Consider the following 17463-nt stretch of genomic DNA (forward strand, 5'->3'; position numbering starts at 1 on the left):
TCGTATGAAATCAGTCGCACGCAGACATTTAGCTCAAGATTCAAGGCCAATTATTTCATGTTCTTTAATGTTTATTTTTACCTAATGAAACCCATAGTGGGTGGTAATTGTAACAAAAGCCCTTCATGTTTAAGTGATTACATGTTACCCCAGGAATCCCTGGCCAAATTAGGAGAGGACGTCAAGTCATTATTATTCTTTGTTTGCCATTATAGTTAAGATCAAATGATGGTTATTGGCGAGAGTGGAGATGGGCTCTATCTGAGGGATCAGGACAGGGGAGCTTTGAGGTCATCGGACACTTCCCTGAAGTATGTATGGTGCCTCCACTCATCTCATTTCGGTCTCTCGGTGGACCCACTCTCCCCAAATAAAGCCCCACCTGCCACTATACTTTAATTCACAAGGTTTTACAAACTGACCACTGTATTTAAGTGGCAGTCGTTCTTCAATGTATTTACAATGACATAAACCACAGATTCTTGGTACGTTAGAGGAGGAGTAGGATCTTTAAAGTCCTAAAAAGGCATAGCCCATCAAAGAACAAAGAAGTACTTGCTTTATGTTTTTTTGTGTTTCTGTTAAATGTTTACTCAGCCTACATGTTCACATGTTTTATATATGTAAAGTATGCAATATGTATTCATACTCTGACTCTTCCATGTCATGTCCACTGTCCTCATGTGACATGTCTGCTAAAATGTTTTATCTGGTCCTACAATAACAGATGGAACAGTAAATGTTAACTTTGATTCTATTCTATACAAGTTAATAAAATCCAACTTATTATATGGAACGTGCACAGGCTTCATGATGGCAAAAAAAGCATGGTTCTTTAACATTTAAAGAGATTGTCAGCAGATGTGGTTTTCCTGCAAGAGCTACAAATGTATGTCTCTATGTCTACAAATATAGACATAGAGAACAGAGAACAGCTGACCTCTGACATCATTTGGGATGTTTTTAAGGCGTACATAAGGGGAATGATAATATCATACTCAGCTAAAGTTAAATCTGAGTTTAAAATGAAAAAGAAATCACTATCTTAGAAAAAGCCCATAAAAATCTTTACAAGGTAAAGATGATAATACAATTTCTGAACTTAGGCAGGAATATGGCCTTCAACTTTTGAAGAGAGCCAACAACTACAGGTTAAACTCAAATAAAGCATACTACTTAATGGCAAATAAACCTTGCAAATCCTTTCGCAGTTCTCACAAAACGAATACACACCAAACCAGTTATAATTTTAAAAGATAAGGATACAAATGCTTTAATTAGAAATAGCAATGCAATTAATAACAATTTTAAAATATTCTATGAAAATCTATATAAACCAGAATTGGACTGATCTTACAGCCTTCTTAGACTCAATAACCCTGAAGCAGATTTAAAAACAAATATCACTAAACATGGAAATCACTCAAAAATAAATATTAGACACTGTTAAAAACATTTGTGTGGAGAAAAGCACCATGGATGGACAGCTTTCTCATAGAATTTTATTTGAAATTCTGTGTCTCCCCTATTTACTCAAATGACAACACATGTCACTCAATTCAGTGCTTCCAAGTCCCATATATCTAACAGTTATTTCAGTTATATTAAAAACAGGAACATCTGGAGAGTCCCCTTGAAATTACAGACCCATACATTTAATAAATTGCAACAATAAAATAGTAACAAAACTCATAAGCAACAGAAGGGCAAAAGTTTTGATAGGACTTTTTTTATAGCATTTCTTTTGTCAATTTAAACCCCTTATAATTCCCCAATTTCCTGAATACGATCTTATCTCATTTCTGCAAATTCTCCAACAGGCTCGGAAGAATCCCCCGAAACATGACCCGCCAAACCGCACTTCTTAACACCCGCTCGCTTAACCCAGTCGCCAGCTGCACCAACGTGTCGGAGGAAACACCGTTCAACTGATGACCGAAGTCGACATGCAGGCGACCGGCCCGCCACAAGGAGTCGCTAGAGCGCAATGAGCCAAGTAAAGGTCCGCCGGACAAACCCTTCCCTAAGCCGGACGACGCTGGGCTAATTGTGCGCCGCCCTATGGGACTCCCGGTCACGGCCGGTTTTGACACAGCTTGGGTTCGAACCCTAGGCTGTAGTGACGCCGCAACACTGCGATGCAGTGCCTTAGACCGCTGTGCCACTCAGGAGGCCCTTTGAGTGGCCTTTTCTATTCAAAACTTTTTAACCTTTAACCTTTCATAATTAAGAACACTAACATCATGTAAGAAAATGTAATGGATTCTACAAGAACCAATATCAGTCCTTAAAAACACACCTCTATGGAACAATCCTTGGATAGCATTTCAAAATTCACTGATAATTTGGTCCACATGGAAAACTGAAGAAATATAAACTGTAACGTGGTAATAGGATAAACAGTTGAAGTCAGAAGTTTACATACACCTTAGTCAAATAAATTTAAACTCAGCTTTTCACAATTCCTGAAATTTAATCCTAAGTAAAAGGTCAGTTAGGATCACCACTTCATTTTAAGAATGTGAAATGTCAGAATAATAGTAGAGAGAGTGATTTATTTCAGCTTTCATTTCTTTCATCGCATTACCAGTTGGTCAGAAGTTTACATACACTCAATTAGTATTTGGTAGCATTGCCTTTAAATTGTTTAACTTGAGTCAAACATTTCGGGTAGCCTTGCATAAGCTTCCCACAATAAGTTGGGTGAATTCTGGCCCATTCCTCCTGACAGAGCTGGTATAACTGAGTCAGGTTTGTAGGCCTCCTTGCTTGCACACACTTTTTCAGTTCTGCCCAAACATTTTCTATGGAATTGAGGTCAGGGCTTTGTGATGGTCACTCCAATACCTTGTCGTCCTTAAGCCATTTTGCCACAACTTTGGAAGTATGCTTGTCCATTTGGAAGACCCATTTGCGACCAAGCTTTAACTTCCTGACTGATTTCTTGAGATGTTGCTACAATATATCCACATCATTTTCCTTTCTCATGATTCCATCTATTTTGTGAAGTGCACCACAGTCCCTCCTGCAGCAAAGCACCCCCACAACATGATGCTGCCACCCCCGTGCTTCACGGTTGGAATGGTGTTCTTCGGCTTGCAAGCCTCCCCCTTTTTCCTCCAAACATAACGATGGTCATTATGGCCAAACAGTTCTATTTTCGTTTCATCAGACCAGAGGACATTTCTCCAAAAAGTTTGATATTTGTCCCCATGTGCAGTTGCAAACCGTAGTCTGGCTTTTTTATGGCGGTTTTGGAGCAGTGGCTTCTTTCTTGCTGAGCGGCATTTCAGGTTATGTCGATATAGGACTCGTTTTACTGTGTATATAGATACTTTGTACCGGTTTCCTCCAGCATCTTCACAAGGTCCTTTGCTGTTGTTGATTTGCACTTTTCGCACCAATGTTCGTTCATCTCTAGGAGACAGAACGCGTCTCCTTCCTGAGCGGTATGACAGCTGTGTGGTCCCATGGTGTTTATACTTGGGTACTATTGTTTGTACAGATGAATGTGGTACCTTCAGGTGTTTGGAAATTGCTCCCAAGGATGAACCAGACTTGTGGAGGTCTACAAATTATTTTCAGATTTTCCCATGATGTTAAGCAAAGAGGCACTGAGTTTGAAGGTAGGCCTCGAAATACATCCACAGGTACACCTCCAATTGACTGAAATGATGTCAATTAGCCTATCAGAAGCTTCTAAAGCCATGACATCATTTTTTGGAATTTTCCAAGCTGTTTTAATGCAGTCAACTTAGTGCATGTAAACTTCTGACCCACTGGAATCGTGATACAGTGAATTAATCTGTCTGTAAACAATTGTTGGAAAAATTACTTGTGTCATGTACAAAGTAGATTTCCTAACCGACTTGCCAAAACTATAGTTTGTTAACAAGAAATTTGTGGAGTGGTTGAAAAACGAGTTTTAATGACTCCAATTTAAGTGTATGTAAAACTTCCGACTTCAACTGTACAATCATTTCCATGACAGAATTTAAAAGACATTTTGGACTGATCAATGTAGACATTTTGAAATATATTGTCCTTGTGATGTACTTGTCTGTTAATGTTATGCATTACCTCATGTTTTATGTTTTGTGTGGACCCCAGGAAGAGTAGCTGCTGCTTTAGCAGATACCAGTCTGAGAAAGCAGTGGGTATGCAAGGCAAGGGTGTTTGGAACAATGAAGCCCAACCATTGAGACACATTGCATTCTGAAAACCCTTTACTTTGTCCATTATGAAATATCATGATCAACAAGAAAAGCATGGAATTGAAATGTCATCACTGTAGGGAAAAGCATAAAACAAGGGCAAAAGTTTTCAAATGTTTTATTTTGGTTAAACTAAAACATACCAGAAAACAGTAAAGAGTGACAGTGCTTAATATTGCTGAGTATAGATAAAGCAAGAAATTCAATACACTTTCAAATATAATTCAAAGCGGCCAACAACATATTCCCATTAAAGCTGTTAAAGGTTTGTGTTCCAGTAAACGCAGAACCATAAGTGAAAATCAGAACAGCAATATATATTTTTCTAAATGATTTAAAATAGAGGATCTCATATCAAACCACAGCCGCAGTTCAAGTAACACTAAACTGCAATAAAAAATAAAAAAATTCAGATAATCAGACATATTGCATTGTTTTTTGAGTTTGTCAAACATTTCTCTTTTTATGTTTAAAAAAAATAAAAGCCTGTTAGGAGAGTACACTCTGCATCCATCTTCCTTGACATGGAGGAAAGGCACAAATGTTTCAACAGTGAGAAGCATCAATTGACAACACATAGAAAAACAGAGTTCCAGACGTGTAAACAGATCCCTAACATATACTGCTAATGAACGTACTTTTCTTTGAAAAGCTTGTCAATACAAATGAAAGAGAGACTGAGGGCTAGAGGAGTGATACACACTAACCATGCACGGATTTCAGTCTCTTGGAAAAACATGTGGAATGTTACACATTTTCAGATTAGATGACTCAGAAAAAGGTAACTTTATGTCTAGAGCTAAAAGTCTGTGACAAGGCCTTGGAAAATCGCTATATAAATCTTAGTCAACATAATCATATTATTATCATCACAAATTACCATATGATCGTCTAAGAAATATACTACATAGCCCAGTACCTTTCTGCAACACACACAGCATGCAGTGTTTCAGAGATTAGTGCCAAACGTTAAAGCTATACTTCCATTGACTATAAAAAATATATATATATAATGCACCCGTATAAAGACTTAAATCTATGATCATTCTGTGAAATGTGGCCTGCTTTGGCTGACTAGCTGCAGCAGCTTTTGCTTTACTTCTATATTCATTTTGTTCATTGTAAGTTCAGTTACATACCGGCTGTATAGCCATTCAACAGACAAAAGCTTTTTAAAAATGCATAGACAACAGGAAAAGGTGCAACAAACATGTTTTGAAAGTTCACAAATATTTTTTAAATGTAAGATACAGTAAATATATATTTTGGTTTTTAGAGGTTATCAAATCTTTTTATATCACAAACTATGTGCCTTATATATTTAATAAAATATCCCTTTGGTACATTTTGTTAGACAAACACGAGATCTGTAAAATGCATTCACTTGTGTACTTTAAGCTATACAAATCCTGATTTTCAACTAGTAAAAAAAAAAAAAAAAAATTCAATAAAGCACCGGTTATGTAGTTCATGCCAATTTCACTAAATAGACAAGAACCTTTCCACAAAAGTTACAAAGTGCACAAAGTATATACTCTACAATGAAGCAATAATATACTGTACTTAACTAAACCACCACTCTATTTCCTCTTTAATGTCTGTGCAGGGAAATCTTGGTTGAGTTGAGGCTTGCAAGAAAAAGTTTTAATCAGTGTCCATATCTTAATTGTACTATGTTCCATTTGAAAATGATTGCATTTATCATTGATGGTGTGCTGAAAAAAAAAGGGGGGGGGGGGGTTCTAAGTTCAGGGACCAATATTAACTTGGTAAGGGAGGAAAGGATAGCCATTTATTTTGGACTAATGCATGATTCAGATCAAAGTCATTTTTTGTGAAACCATTGGCTGTTTGTTTTAAAGCAGAGTCCAGTGCCATTAGCAGTGTTCTAGCTCTTATTTTCCAGTGCTCCTCCTCCTTTCCCCAACCCTCTCATTACCCAACTCCCTGGTCTCTCTCTACCAGTTTGACCCCAGTATGTCCCTGCTACAAGTCCTCCTCCATACTGAAGCTGCTCCTACGACTGCTGGTCTTTGAGGCACCTGGTGACACGAAAAACTGTGGGTCCACCCTCTCTGGGGACAGTGTGTACCCCTCGTCCATGATGATATCCCCCAACCCCACGTCTAGGTACAGCCCAGCATTGGACGGGTCATCCAGCTCGGTGAAGCTGACACTGCCCAGGTCCAGGGGGCTGTTTATGTTCACAACCACAGGGGAGTCAGAGGAAGGTGGGGAGGAGGTAAGGACAGGCTGCGCCATGGCTGCTGCCCCCAGGCTGAGAAAGGTTTGGGAGCAGGCCTCTCCAGCGCTGGGCCCCAGTTTATGGTCTCCCTGCTGAAGGTGCTGCTGCTGAAGGAGGGAGGGGTCTGAACTCAGGCCAGGGGACATCGGGCTGGAGAGGCCATGGAGCTGAGCCTGCATCTCCAACTCCTTCACATAAGAACAATAAAATAATAATAATCTCTAAATATATTGTATGATAACAATTCTAGATTTTTTTCTCCTTATATTCATGATAACTATAGTACCTTCAGAAAGTATTCACACCCCTTGACTTGTTCCATATTTTGTTGTTACAAAGTTGGATTTATATTGATTTAATTCAATTATTTTGCCAACGATCTACACAAAATACTCTGTCAAAGTGGAAGAAACATTTTTACATTTGTAAAAATAAAAAATATATTAAATAAAATATAAACTCAGTGACCAGTTTATTAGGTACACCCATCTAGTACAGGGTTGGACCCTTTGCCTCCAGAACAGCCTGAATTCTTCAGGGCATGGCATTCAATCGTTGCTCAATTGGTATCAAGGGACCTGAAGTGTGCCAGGAAAACATTCCCCACACCAGTACACCACCGCCACAAGCCTGTCCCGTTGACACCAGGCAGGATGGGTCCATGGACTCATACTGTTGACGCCAAATCCTGACTATCAGCATGACGCAACAGGAACCGGGATTCGTCGGACCAGGCGATGTTTTCCACTCCTCAATTGTCCAGTGTTGGTGATCGCATGCTCACTGGAGCCACTTCTTCCTGTTTTTAGCTGATAGGAATGTAACCCGGTGTGGTTGTCTGCTGCAATAGCCCATCCGTGACAACGATCAACGAGTTGTGCGTTCCAAGATGCGTTCTGCACACCACTGTTGTAACGCGCCGTTTGTGGCACACCTGTTAGCTTGCACGATTCTTGTCATTGTTCTCCAACCTCTCTCATCAACAATTCTCCCACAGGACTGCCGCTGACTGGATGTTTTTTTTGTTTCTCGCACCGTTCTCGGTAAACCCTAGACACTGTCGTGCGTGAAAAACCCAGGAGGGTAGCTGTTTCTGAGATACTGGATCTGGCGTGCATGGCACCGACGATCATACCACGCTCAAAGTCGCTTTGATCACTAGTTTTGCCCATTCTAACAATCAATCGAACAGTAACTGAATGCTTCGATGCCTGTCTGCCTGCTTTATATGGCAAGCCAAGGCCACGTGACTCACGGTCTGTAGGAGTGATCCATTTTTGTGAATGGTGTGGATTCCAAAAAAATGTGTGATTACATTTTTTTTTTTAAGAATCACCTTTGGCAATGATTACAGATGTGAGTCTTTCTGGGTAAGTCTAAGAGCTTTGCACAACTGGATTGCACAATATTTGCACATTATCCTTTTTACAATTCTTCAAGCTCTGTCAAGTTGGTTGTTGATCATTGCCACTATTTTCAAGTCATGCCATAGATTTTCAAGCTGCTTTTAGTCAAAACTATAACTAGGCCACTCAGGAACATTCAATGTTGTCTTGGTAAACAACTCCAGTGTAGATTTGGTGAATGTCTCCCAGTGTCTGTTGGAAAGCAAACTGAACCAGGTTTTCCTCTATGATTTTTCCTGTGCTTAGCTTTATTCCGTTTCTTCTTATTCTAACAAACTTCCTTGCCGATGACAAGCATACCCATAACATGATGCCGCCACCACCATTCTTGAAAATATGAAGAGTGGTTCTACGTGATTTATTGTGTTGGATTTGTCCCAAACATAACACTTTATATTCAGGACATAAAGTTAATTTATTTTAGAGCCTTATTGCAAACAGGATGCTTGTTTTGGAATATTTTTATTCTGTAAATTTTTATTCTTCTTTTCACTCTGTCAATTAGGTTAGTATTGTGGAGTAACAACGTTGTTGATCCGTCCTCAGTTCTATCACTGCCATTAAACTCTGTAATGGTTTTAAAGTCACCATTGGCTTCATTGGTGAAACCCCTGAGCGATTTCCTTCCTCTCCAGTAACTGAGTTAGGTAGGACATCTGTATCTTTGTAGTGACTGGGTGTAGTGATACACCATCCAAAGTGTAATTAATAACTTCCCCATGCTAAAAGAGATAATCAATGTCTGCTTTTTTATTTCTACCCATCCACCAATAGGTGCCCTTCTTTGTGAGGCATTGGAAAACCTCCCTGGTCTTTGTGTTTGAAATACATTGCTTGACTGAGGGACTTTACAGATAATTGTATGTGTGGGGTACAGAGATAAGGTAGTCATTCAGAAATAATGTTAAACACTATTATTGCACAGAGTGAGTCCATGCAACTTACGCGACTTGTTTAGCAAATTTGTTGCCATAACAAAGGGGTTGAATAATTATATACTCAAGACATTTCAGCTTTTCATTTTTAATTAATTTTGAAAAACATAATTCCACTTTGACATTATAGGGTATTGTGTGTAGACCAGTGACAAAAAAATCTAAATTTAATCAATTTTAAATTCAGGCTGTAACAACAAAATGTGGAAAAAGTCAAGAGGTGTGAATACTTCCTGAAGGCACTGTATGTCCAATAACTGACCTGGATGCGCAGCATCAAGCTGTGGTTAGCATGTTCCAGCTTCTTCTGACGCATCTCTACCTCCTTGGCTCTCTGCTGCTCCTTCTGCAGCTTCCTGATGTAGTCCACCGAGGCCTTCAGAATGGTGCCCTTATTCCAGCGCGCCTCCCTACAGCCATGAGAAAAAGAGAAGGTTGTTAGAGAGGAATATCAAATCTGATACAAATTGAATATTGCTTTTCATTCCCAAAATGTAAAATCTGATTGAGATTTAATTTGTGTCAATACCACCACTGATCAAGTCATCCAAAGTAAATGTCCTGAATAAGAGAAGAATAACGACACAAACTCACGGGTCATTTGACTTGGGTATTATGGCCCCCAGCTCCGTTATGCGGTCATTGATGTTAAACCTCCGCCTCCTCTCAACTGTCAAGACAAACAATGGGGAAAGAGATTTAGAAATGAAACTCACTGCCACTCCAAGAGGAACAAGAGCTGTCAAGCATCAGAGGGTAAAGAACAATACAGAATTGAGCAAAAATAAAAAAGGTATGACCCACTGAGGTTATGGTTGTCCTTCTTCTGTCTCTCTTTCACCAGCGCTTTGGTATCTGCATATTGAACATAACATATACTTGAGGTGCTGCTGTGCAATCTAAAAATCCATTCTTACAATTTAACAAAATGGAAAGTTACATAGGACATTACATAAGAAGTTTATAATCCCCCCCCTCAAAAAAAAACATTCTTAGTAGAGGGAAAGGAACAAGGCCATACCAGAGTATTCCCTTTTAATATTGGTCAGATCTGCAGGGCAGGAGTTGCTGACAGTGAGGGTAGGTGCTGCCATTCCAGGACTATGGTATATATCCAGAAGGTTCCCAGGGAGCTGTAAGAGGCAAGGGAAACCACTGCATTAACATCAAAGCAAACACAGTTTAACACTGACAACCTGGACAAGCTTCCAGGACAAACTATTGAAACATAAAAACTCAACTCAATATATTTTCTATTGTCATACGTTTTCTTGTTCTACATGTATCAGAATACTCATTTAACTGTCATAACTTTCAAAACAGGCTGTCTCGTAGCCATCGGCGATCAGGCCCACCACCGTTGTGTCGTCTGCAAATTTTATGATGGTGTTGGAGTCGTGCGTGGCCACGCAGTCGTGTACAGGGAGTACAGGAGCAGGCTCCGAGACTGCTGAATAGCTAACTCTAGTGGTCTCCCAACAGAGACCTGCACCTTAGAAACGATTTGCACTGACTACCCACACAAACACACACTCAACGCTGCCGTTCTATTGTTACATTTTCGAAAATTAGCAGATGCTCTTAACCCTAATTGCTCCTGTAAGTCGCACTGGATAACTGCCTTGCTCAAGGGCACAGAGATTTTTCACTTAGTCGGCTTGGAAATTCAAACCAGCGACCTTTCGGTTAGGGGGCCAACACTAACCACTAGGCTACCAATAAACTATTTATTCCACTGTGTGATCCAAGTCACTACCCACTTTATATTTGTAAATACAGTGTAATACAGTCCATTATTACTATGCATACTATCTCTTATTACTTGTCATTTTTGACTTGACCCTTTGTTATTATTGTTATTGACTAATGTACAGCCTTGTTGAGGGAGTTAGCACATAAGCATTTCACTGCGCATTTTATACCTGCTGTAAACTGTGTATGTGACAAATACAATTTGATAATGGGAATTCAACATCCTATATTTCCAATAACTCAAATTTGTATCTATCCTGGTAGAAGTAGAACATTTTTAAGATAAGCTACATTGTAGTACTGTACTATATTTGACCTTTAATGACTGTACACAAGGATACTAAATTACCATACGACAAGTTGGCTGGCTTATATGGAATATAATCTCAAGCAAGTCATCACAATTTATTACAAGCCTAATACCTTGTTGAACCTTCAATTAAGGAAAAGTTATCCAAAAGCATTAACGCATTTGAAACAAATCTGACATGTGTTGCGGTAGGCTATAAATCCTTATAAATGTGAGAGAAATTGCTAAATGTCTATTCCCCTTATTAAAACCTCTTAATAAGGATTGGCCCCTTTTTTTTTCTCTCAATTCGCCTAAAATGACATACCTAAATCTAACTACCTGTAGCTCTGGCGCTGATGCAAGGATATGCATATTCTTGGTACCATTTGAAAGGAAACACTTTGCAGTTTGTGGAAATGTGAAAGGAATGTAGGAAAATATAACACATTAGATCTGGTAAAAGGTAATACAAAGGAAAAAAAACGTTTTTTTTTGTACCATCATCTTTGAAATGCAAGAGAATGTATTATTCCACCCCAGCATGTATTATTCCATCCCAGGTGAAATTTAGATTTTGGCCACTAGATGGCAGCAGTATGTGCAAAGTTTTATACTGATCCATTTCTGTTCAAAATGTTTTATCAAGACTGCCCAAATGTGCCTAATTTGTTTATTAATAACTTTTCATGTTCAAAACTGTGTACTCTGCTAAAACAATAGCATTGTATTATTTCACTGTAATAGCTACTGTAAATTGCAGTGCCGTTAGATTAACAAGAATTTAAGCATTCTGCCAATAGCAGATATGTCTATGTCCTGGGAAATGTTCTTGTTACTTACAACCTCATGCTAATCGCATTAGCCTACATTAGCTCAACCGTTCCGCAGGGGACCCACTAATCCTGAAGAAGTTTTAACAAGGCCACTTTGCGATGTGCTGCCAAACAACACGATTGATTTACCTCAAAGTTCTTTCTTTTCTTTTCATGCTCCTGAAGCAAAACCAAAATCCCAATTCTCTGATGCGGAACGCAATCTCTTCAATCTCTTTCCCTCTAACAACTCAACTGTTAAAAACGTATTTTGAGCACCCTCTGAATTGTCCACCATTCCAACTTCACATACTGCCATGCCCTGCATGCTTTGTCCTCCTCTCCCATTTCCCCTGGTTGCTACCCCACCCAGACAACACTGGCCTGACGAGTCTTAGTTCAGTGCCAAAAGAGTATGTTTACTCCTACAGCACCAGTGAATTCCAGTTTGAGAAATTCAACCAAGACAAAACAGATATAGCAAGATAATTCCAAAAATGATAGGCTAGTTGTTAATTGAATTCCACTGCATAATTGTCACTAATTTGACAGATCCATACATTTGTCCATACTTGTGTTTTCAGATTAGCCCAATTGCAATTGACAAATACACATTTCCAAATTTCCACATACTGTACTAGGCAGCTGTAGACCCAAGTCAATTAACGTCATGAAGTCATCATTGAAACTTGATTCAAGGCTGATGATGTCGTCAATTACGCCATCTATCTGGAAAGACACACAGACACCCAACCAATGCATAGAATAACTTAGCTTTACATTAATAGAACTGCTAATAAAATATATATTTTTTTAATGTGGAAAGTTAAAGGACAGCTTGAATTTAACTGTATTACATTACTTACTTGAAATGTGTATATATATATATGAAAGGTACAATGACACAAAGTAATTATCTTGCCCTAATGAAGCATGATTTGAAAAGCAAAGGCATGTGTCTAAGAGAGGTGCAGATATCATTAAGCTGCCAGTGTAGTATTTAACAGCAGACTGCAACTAAGCCAACAATGGCAACATGACAAGAGGCATTACAGAACAAACAAAAAAGTAATTAAGTGATCAGTAGGTTAGGCCTTCAACCTAAACTTTCATGGAAAATATGTCTGGGAATAGACAATGAGAAGCCATTCAATTGTGAACTTTATCCATGGACTTCCCATAGCTTTATTCCACTTAGACTAACCAAAACGTCTGTAAATTGCGGGAGTTTAGATTTGTAACTAATTTGATGCCTGCCGCAAAAGGCTGTAGCATGATAACATCCCACTTAAGACAACAAGCCAAAGTGAGTGGTGTATTGCAGTGTAATGCGGTCTTCAGTCATACCACATACCTCCTCTTTGTTGGATCCCAGGTTGAGTAAAGCCATTGGGCTGTTTGGAGCACTGAGGGCTGTGGGAGTCATCTCAGGTGCAGAGCTAGACGGTGGCAAGGGAGATACACCTAGGATTTGAGGAGCCACCTTATTGCCGAGGGTGGTGGAGAGATACTCCTTCACCTGCTGCCTCTGAGACTGCTGGATGTGATACTTGGTGGGGTTCTCCAGATGGGTCTGCACCTAACGGATTTAAAGAACATGTCAGTCAAACAGCATGCAACTTGTAACATGCCAATTTAGTATGGAGGTTATAAGCTACTATTTCATGATGTGGCATGCCATGCTAGTGTAGTTCCTCTGGAGAGAAGCCTTTAGAAGTGGAGTCTCACCTTCAACACCTCCACGGGCACCTGTGCGGGTGGAGGGCGAGCAGCCATTGGGGGCAGAGTGACATAGATGGCAGGGGTGGAGTCAGTTGCCCTGAGCTGAGCCACAGAGTCCTGCTGCTGGGCCTCCCGTCTCTCTTGTTCCTGGGCTTGTTCCCGCATCAGCTGCTGCCGAAGCAGCACGCGCGACGACATGGTTCAATTGGGTTGTACACCTCCATTCAAACAGGAGAGGGAAGAGAGAGGTAAGAATATATACATGTACGATATGGCCTGGCTGTATAGGCCTACCTCATCCTCAGATAGCAAGCCCTGGAAGTCAGACTACTGAACAAGATTATATTTCCAACACCCAGATGAACCAGCAGAATAAATTGAAATGGGATTTATTTCAACATTCTCACTTGATCCTTTCATTGATCCTGTTTTGTGGTAGAGCATGCAGTCATTGGTGCAGGGTCTCATATGGTTAGTTCGCTTACTCTAGTTCTTCCTGACCAAACACTTAATTTATGGGCCTTACTTCCGTCAACCCCTTTTGGCTCCAGATACATGACCCCAGAGCTGTGGTATTCAAACTTGTTCAGCGGGGACCCCATTTTTTTTCCAGTCAGTGTTTCTGGGGACAGCATTTTTTCCACCCAAAATCTAATGACACAATATCAACAAATAACCTTCAATTCATTACATGTTCATCAAAGAAACCAATAAATACATTTACTCATTAACATTTTATTTTTCAAATGATCTTTCTCAAAAACGTTTGTATATTGCCCCTTTAAATAATCTGTACTCTTAATTTTGTTACACGACCACGACTTTGAATACCACTGCCCCAGAAGCAAAAGGTCAAAACAGCCATGCCAATATCTTAGAGCATGGATATACTGACAAGATACACGTCTCTCCGCCCTAACAATGGGAGACGTTGTCCACACAGCGGCGCGGTGGGCTGTCTAGTTCCCGCCTATCCCTTCTTAAGATTGGTGGATACGTCTCATTGTAATACTTAAAAAAATATATTCCATGAGGGTTGTTGGCGTCAACCGCCGGTATTCAATGGCGAGAAAAGACACTATGCTACTATCCTCATGACGTCAATATGCATAGCCATCTCCGATAAACGTTTTCACCAACGTTGCTTATATCAGCACACTCGTAACAACTTAAACATTACAACACTTTTATTCGATTAAATAAACCTCACGTAGCAAATAAGTCATTCATTTTTTGTTGACCAAATTCGACACTCATTGACCTCCATACAAAAACAACTTCCTTGGTGGGCGAAAGGAGGGAGACAGATTTTCCGACGAGTTGGGCCTCTCGCTTCCTCTCTGCTGATTACCAACATATTGAGTCCAGTTCAAGAATTTAACGATCTGTATTGGAAAGCTCTTACATTGACTGAATTGAAATGGAATTCACCCCAACTGTTAATCAGATTAAAACCTGTACACTTCAGTTTGCTTACTCCTTTTCTATTAAAAGGCAGTGGATAGCTAGACCATAACGAGGTTGGCTAGCTAGTTACACAATAATGACGACTTATGTAAAGATGTGTGGACATACTAGCTAGCTAGCTGCTAACGTTACGGAGAAAACAGCTACGCTTCCAAAGTGTTGGACAACAAACAAGACAAGTTGGTCAGTGTGGCCACTATAATACGATTGTGTTACCACTTCAACACTTTAAAAACAAGACAAAAACATACCTTTACTTCAGTTCAAATAATTCAGAATGAGGCACCTGTGTGTGAGCAGCAGTAGCCAACGTTAGCAGGGAGGTTTTTTTGGGGGGGGCGGGCAGGAAGTTGTCAAACTTGACAATTAGTTTGTCAAAATAACAACTGGAGAATTCGTGTTCCCTGTCATGTCTGCATTTAGCATGACATTTAGAATTCTGGCGAGCTAGATACAGTATCTAACTAATAATGTGCCAATTGCTGAAAATGCCTCCAAAACAATCGATTCCTCCACTCCTTGCCCGTCTACTCCCATTTCCCGGTATCAAGCTTCAATCGACTCCTACGATTCAGTATTTTTGCAACGACTAAAATATTTCCCGTAGTCTCCTTGAAAACACAAGCTCTCGCATCTTTCACAGCAAAGAAAGAGCGAGTGAGAGAGATGGGAGGGGCACAGCTTGTAATGTCGGCCACTAATCAAATAAAATAGTATTAGTCACATACACGTTATTGGCAGATGTTATTGCGGGTGTAGCGAAATGCTTGTGCTTCTAGCTCCGACAATGCAGTAATATCTAACAAATTACACAACATATACGCAATACACACAAATGTAAGTAGGAATGAATTAAGACTATATACACATAAGGACAAGTGATATCGGAGCAGAACCAACTAAGATACTGTAGAATAGTATAGAATACAGTATATACATATGAGATGAGTAATGGCAGATATGTAAACATTATTAAAGTGACTAGTGTTCCATTCCTTAAAGTGATCAGTGATTCGTAGTCTATGCCTATAGGCAGCAGCCTCTAATGTGCTAGTGATGGCTAGGCAGACAGACAGAACTGTGCATCAGTAATCAACAGATGTAAGCTATAGCAATGCTGCATTTAGAAATTTCTTGGCCTACAATGTCTTGAGCAAGTTCACTAAAGTAAAGTAGGGGTTATCAATGAGTAGGCTGAGCTATTCAACACACAATAGACCAAACACACACTAGCGTTATTTTTATAGCGAAGAGAAAGAGGAGCAGGCGAGGGATCAGAACCGTGCGCATAGGCTATATCTTGGTAGTCTGGTAATCTAGCAATGCCTCGTAAATTCACCTAAAGTATATAATAGGTTATCAATGAGTACGGTTAAGCTATTCTTCATAGCGCCAATGAATTGAAGTTGAACATTGTCAAATGCATCAGTTTAATATAGTGTAGGATGCCACCCTTCCAACAAGTCAGTTCGTGAAACTTCTGCCCTGCTAGAACTGCTCCAGTCAACTGTAAGTGCTGTTATTGTGAAGTGGAAATGTCTAGGAGCAACAATAGCTCAGCCATGAAGTGGTAGGCCACACAATACCTGTTAGGAGCTTATTGAAATGGGTTTCCATGGCCGAGCAGCCACACAGAAGCCTAAGATCAACATGCGCAATGGCAACCATCGGCTGGAGTGGTGTAAGGCTTGCTGCCATTGGACTCTACCTGCCCCAATGCATAGTACCAATTGTAAAGTTTGGTGGAGGAAGTGAATAACGGAACAATATTTCTAACATAATGTGGGATATGGTCAATGGGGAACTATGGAGAAAAGAATGTAACATTGGTTTTCATTTTGTGATGTCATTAAACACTGTATGGATGAAATACTGTAACTTGGAAAGTATATCCCCTTTATCAAGTTTCCATCCAATACGTTGTGCATATGAAAAATGATGAAAGTGTTTTTGTTAAGATCAGATGTGATTTTAGGACGTATAAGAGAAACTCCTATAAAAACTGTAGCCATGGCCCAAGTGAGGTCAGAGAGCTTGTCAGGCGAACAGAGCTGTCCCCTTTGGCCAGATTGCATAAAAAGCCTTGGTAACGAAATTAACATTAGACCAGGAAACGAGGCGTTAGCTACATGTTTGAAATGGTTGAAACTTTGAACCTCAACACAAGGTGAAGAAATAAACTCACCTTCCTTTAGACCAGAGAGACGACGAGCTGCAGCTCATGTCCATAGTGGTCTGAATCCTTAACCTTCAATAATCAACGAGGGAGAAAGGACAAACTCCCCTCTGAGACAATCACTGGTACAGCTGATTAGCTGTCCTGAGTCAAATATCTTGAATTCTTCATACAATCCCATCCTACTACGAGTCTCAAATCACCCCACTGGAACCATCGGCACGGCTGGCTTCAGAAGGGAATGGAAGAGTGAACTTCCTGTTCAGGACAAAGACACCCATATGTAAATACAGTTGAAGTCAGAAGTTTACATATACCTTAGCCAAATACATTTAAATTCAGTTTTTCACAATTCCTGACATTTAATTCTAGTAAAAATTCCTTGTCTTAGGTCAGTCAGGATCACCACTTTATTTTAAGAATGTGAAATATCAGAATAATA

The 17463-nt window shown here is 39.8% G+C and overlaps 1 protein-coding gene across 3 annotated transcripts; it reads right to left on the reverse strand.

The window, feature by feature from the left end:
• Positions 1 to 4316: 4316 nt before the first annotated feature.
• On the reverse strand, positions 4317 to 15493 carry LOC106582876 (transcription factor E3). 3 transcript variants are annotated; one of them, XM_014166454.3, is made up of 10 exons: positions 15097 to 15492; positions 13905 to 14029; positions 13385 to 13596; positions 13011 to 13235; positions 12290 to 12385; positions 9822 to 9933; positions 9605 to 9655; positions 9395 to 9470; positions 9063 to 9210; positions 4317 to 6647 (listed from the first exon to the last, which is right to left on the reverse strand). In XM_014166454.3, the coding sequence occupies exons 3-10, from the start codon at positions 13574 to 13576 to the stop codon at positions 6201 to 6203; spliced, it is 1347 nt and encodes a 448-aa protein (XP_014021929.1). In that variant the 5' UTR covers positions 13577 to 13596; positions 13905 to 14029; positions 15097 to 15492; the 3' UTR covers positions 4317 to 6200. The 3 variants fall into 3 exon arrangements, with proteins under 3 accessions (XP_014021929.1, XP_045561189.1, XP_014021928.1); XM_045705233.2 differs by lacking the exon at positions 13905 to 14029 and having other exon boundaries at positions 15132 to 15493; XM_014166453.3 differs by lacking the exon at positions 13905 to 14029.
• Positions 15494 to 17463: the final 1970 nt, after the last annotated feature.

Source organism: Salmo salar, chromosome 22 (genome assembly GCF_965601325.2).
Source record: "Salmo salar chromosome 22, fSalSal1, whole genome shotgun sequence".
Lineage (NCBI taxonomy): Eukaryota > Metazoa > Chordata > Actinopteri > Salmoniformes > Salmonidae > Salmo > Salmo salar.

What these genes read in the sequence shown, in the direction of transcription:
- LOC106582876 (XM_045705233.2), bottom strand. Translation starts at nt 13,576, where the DNA reads ATGTCGTCGCGCGTGCTGCTTCGGCAGCAGCTGATGCGGGAACAAGCC. An exon ending in TGCCCGTGGAGGTGTTGAAG is followed by an intron (nt 13,236 to 13,384) that starts GTGAGACTCCAC and finishes TAAATCCGTTAG; the next exon opens with GTGCAGACCCATCTGGAGAA. An exon ending in GCTTGATGCTGCGCATCCAG is followed by an intron (nt 6,648 to 9,062) that starts GTCAGTTATTGG and finishes TCTTATGTGAAG; the next exon opens with GAGTTGGAGATGCAGGCTCA.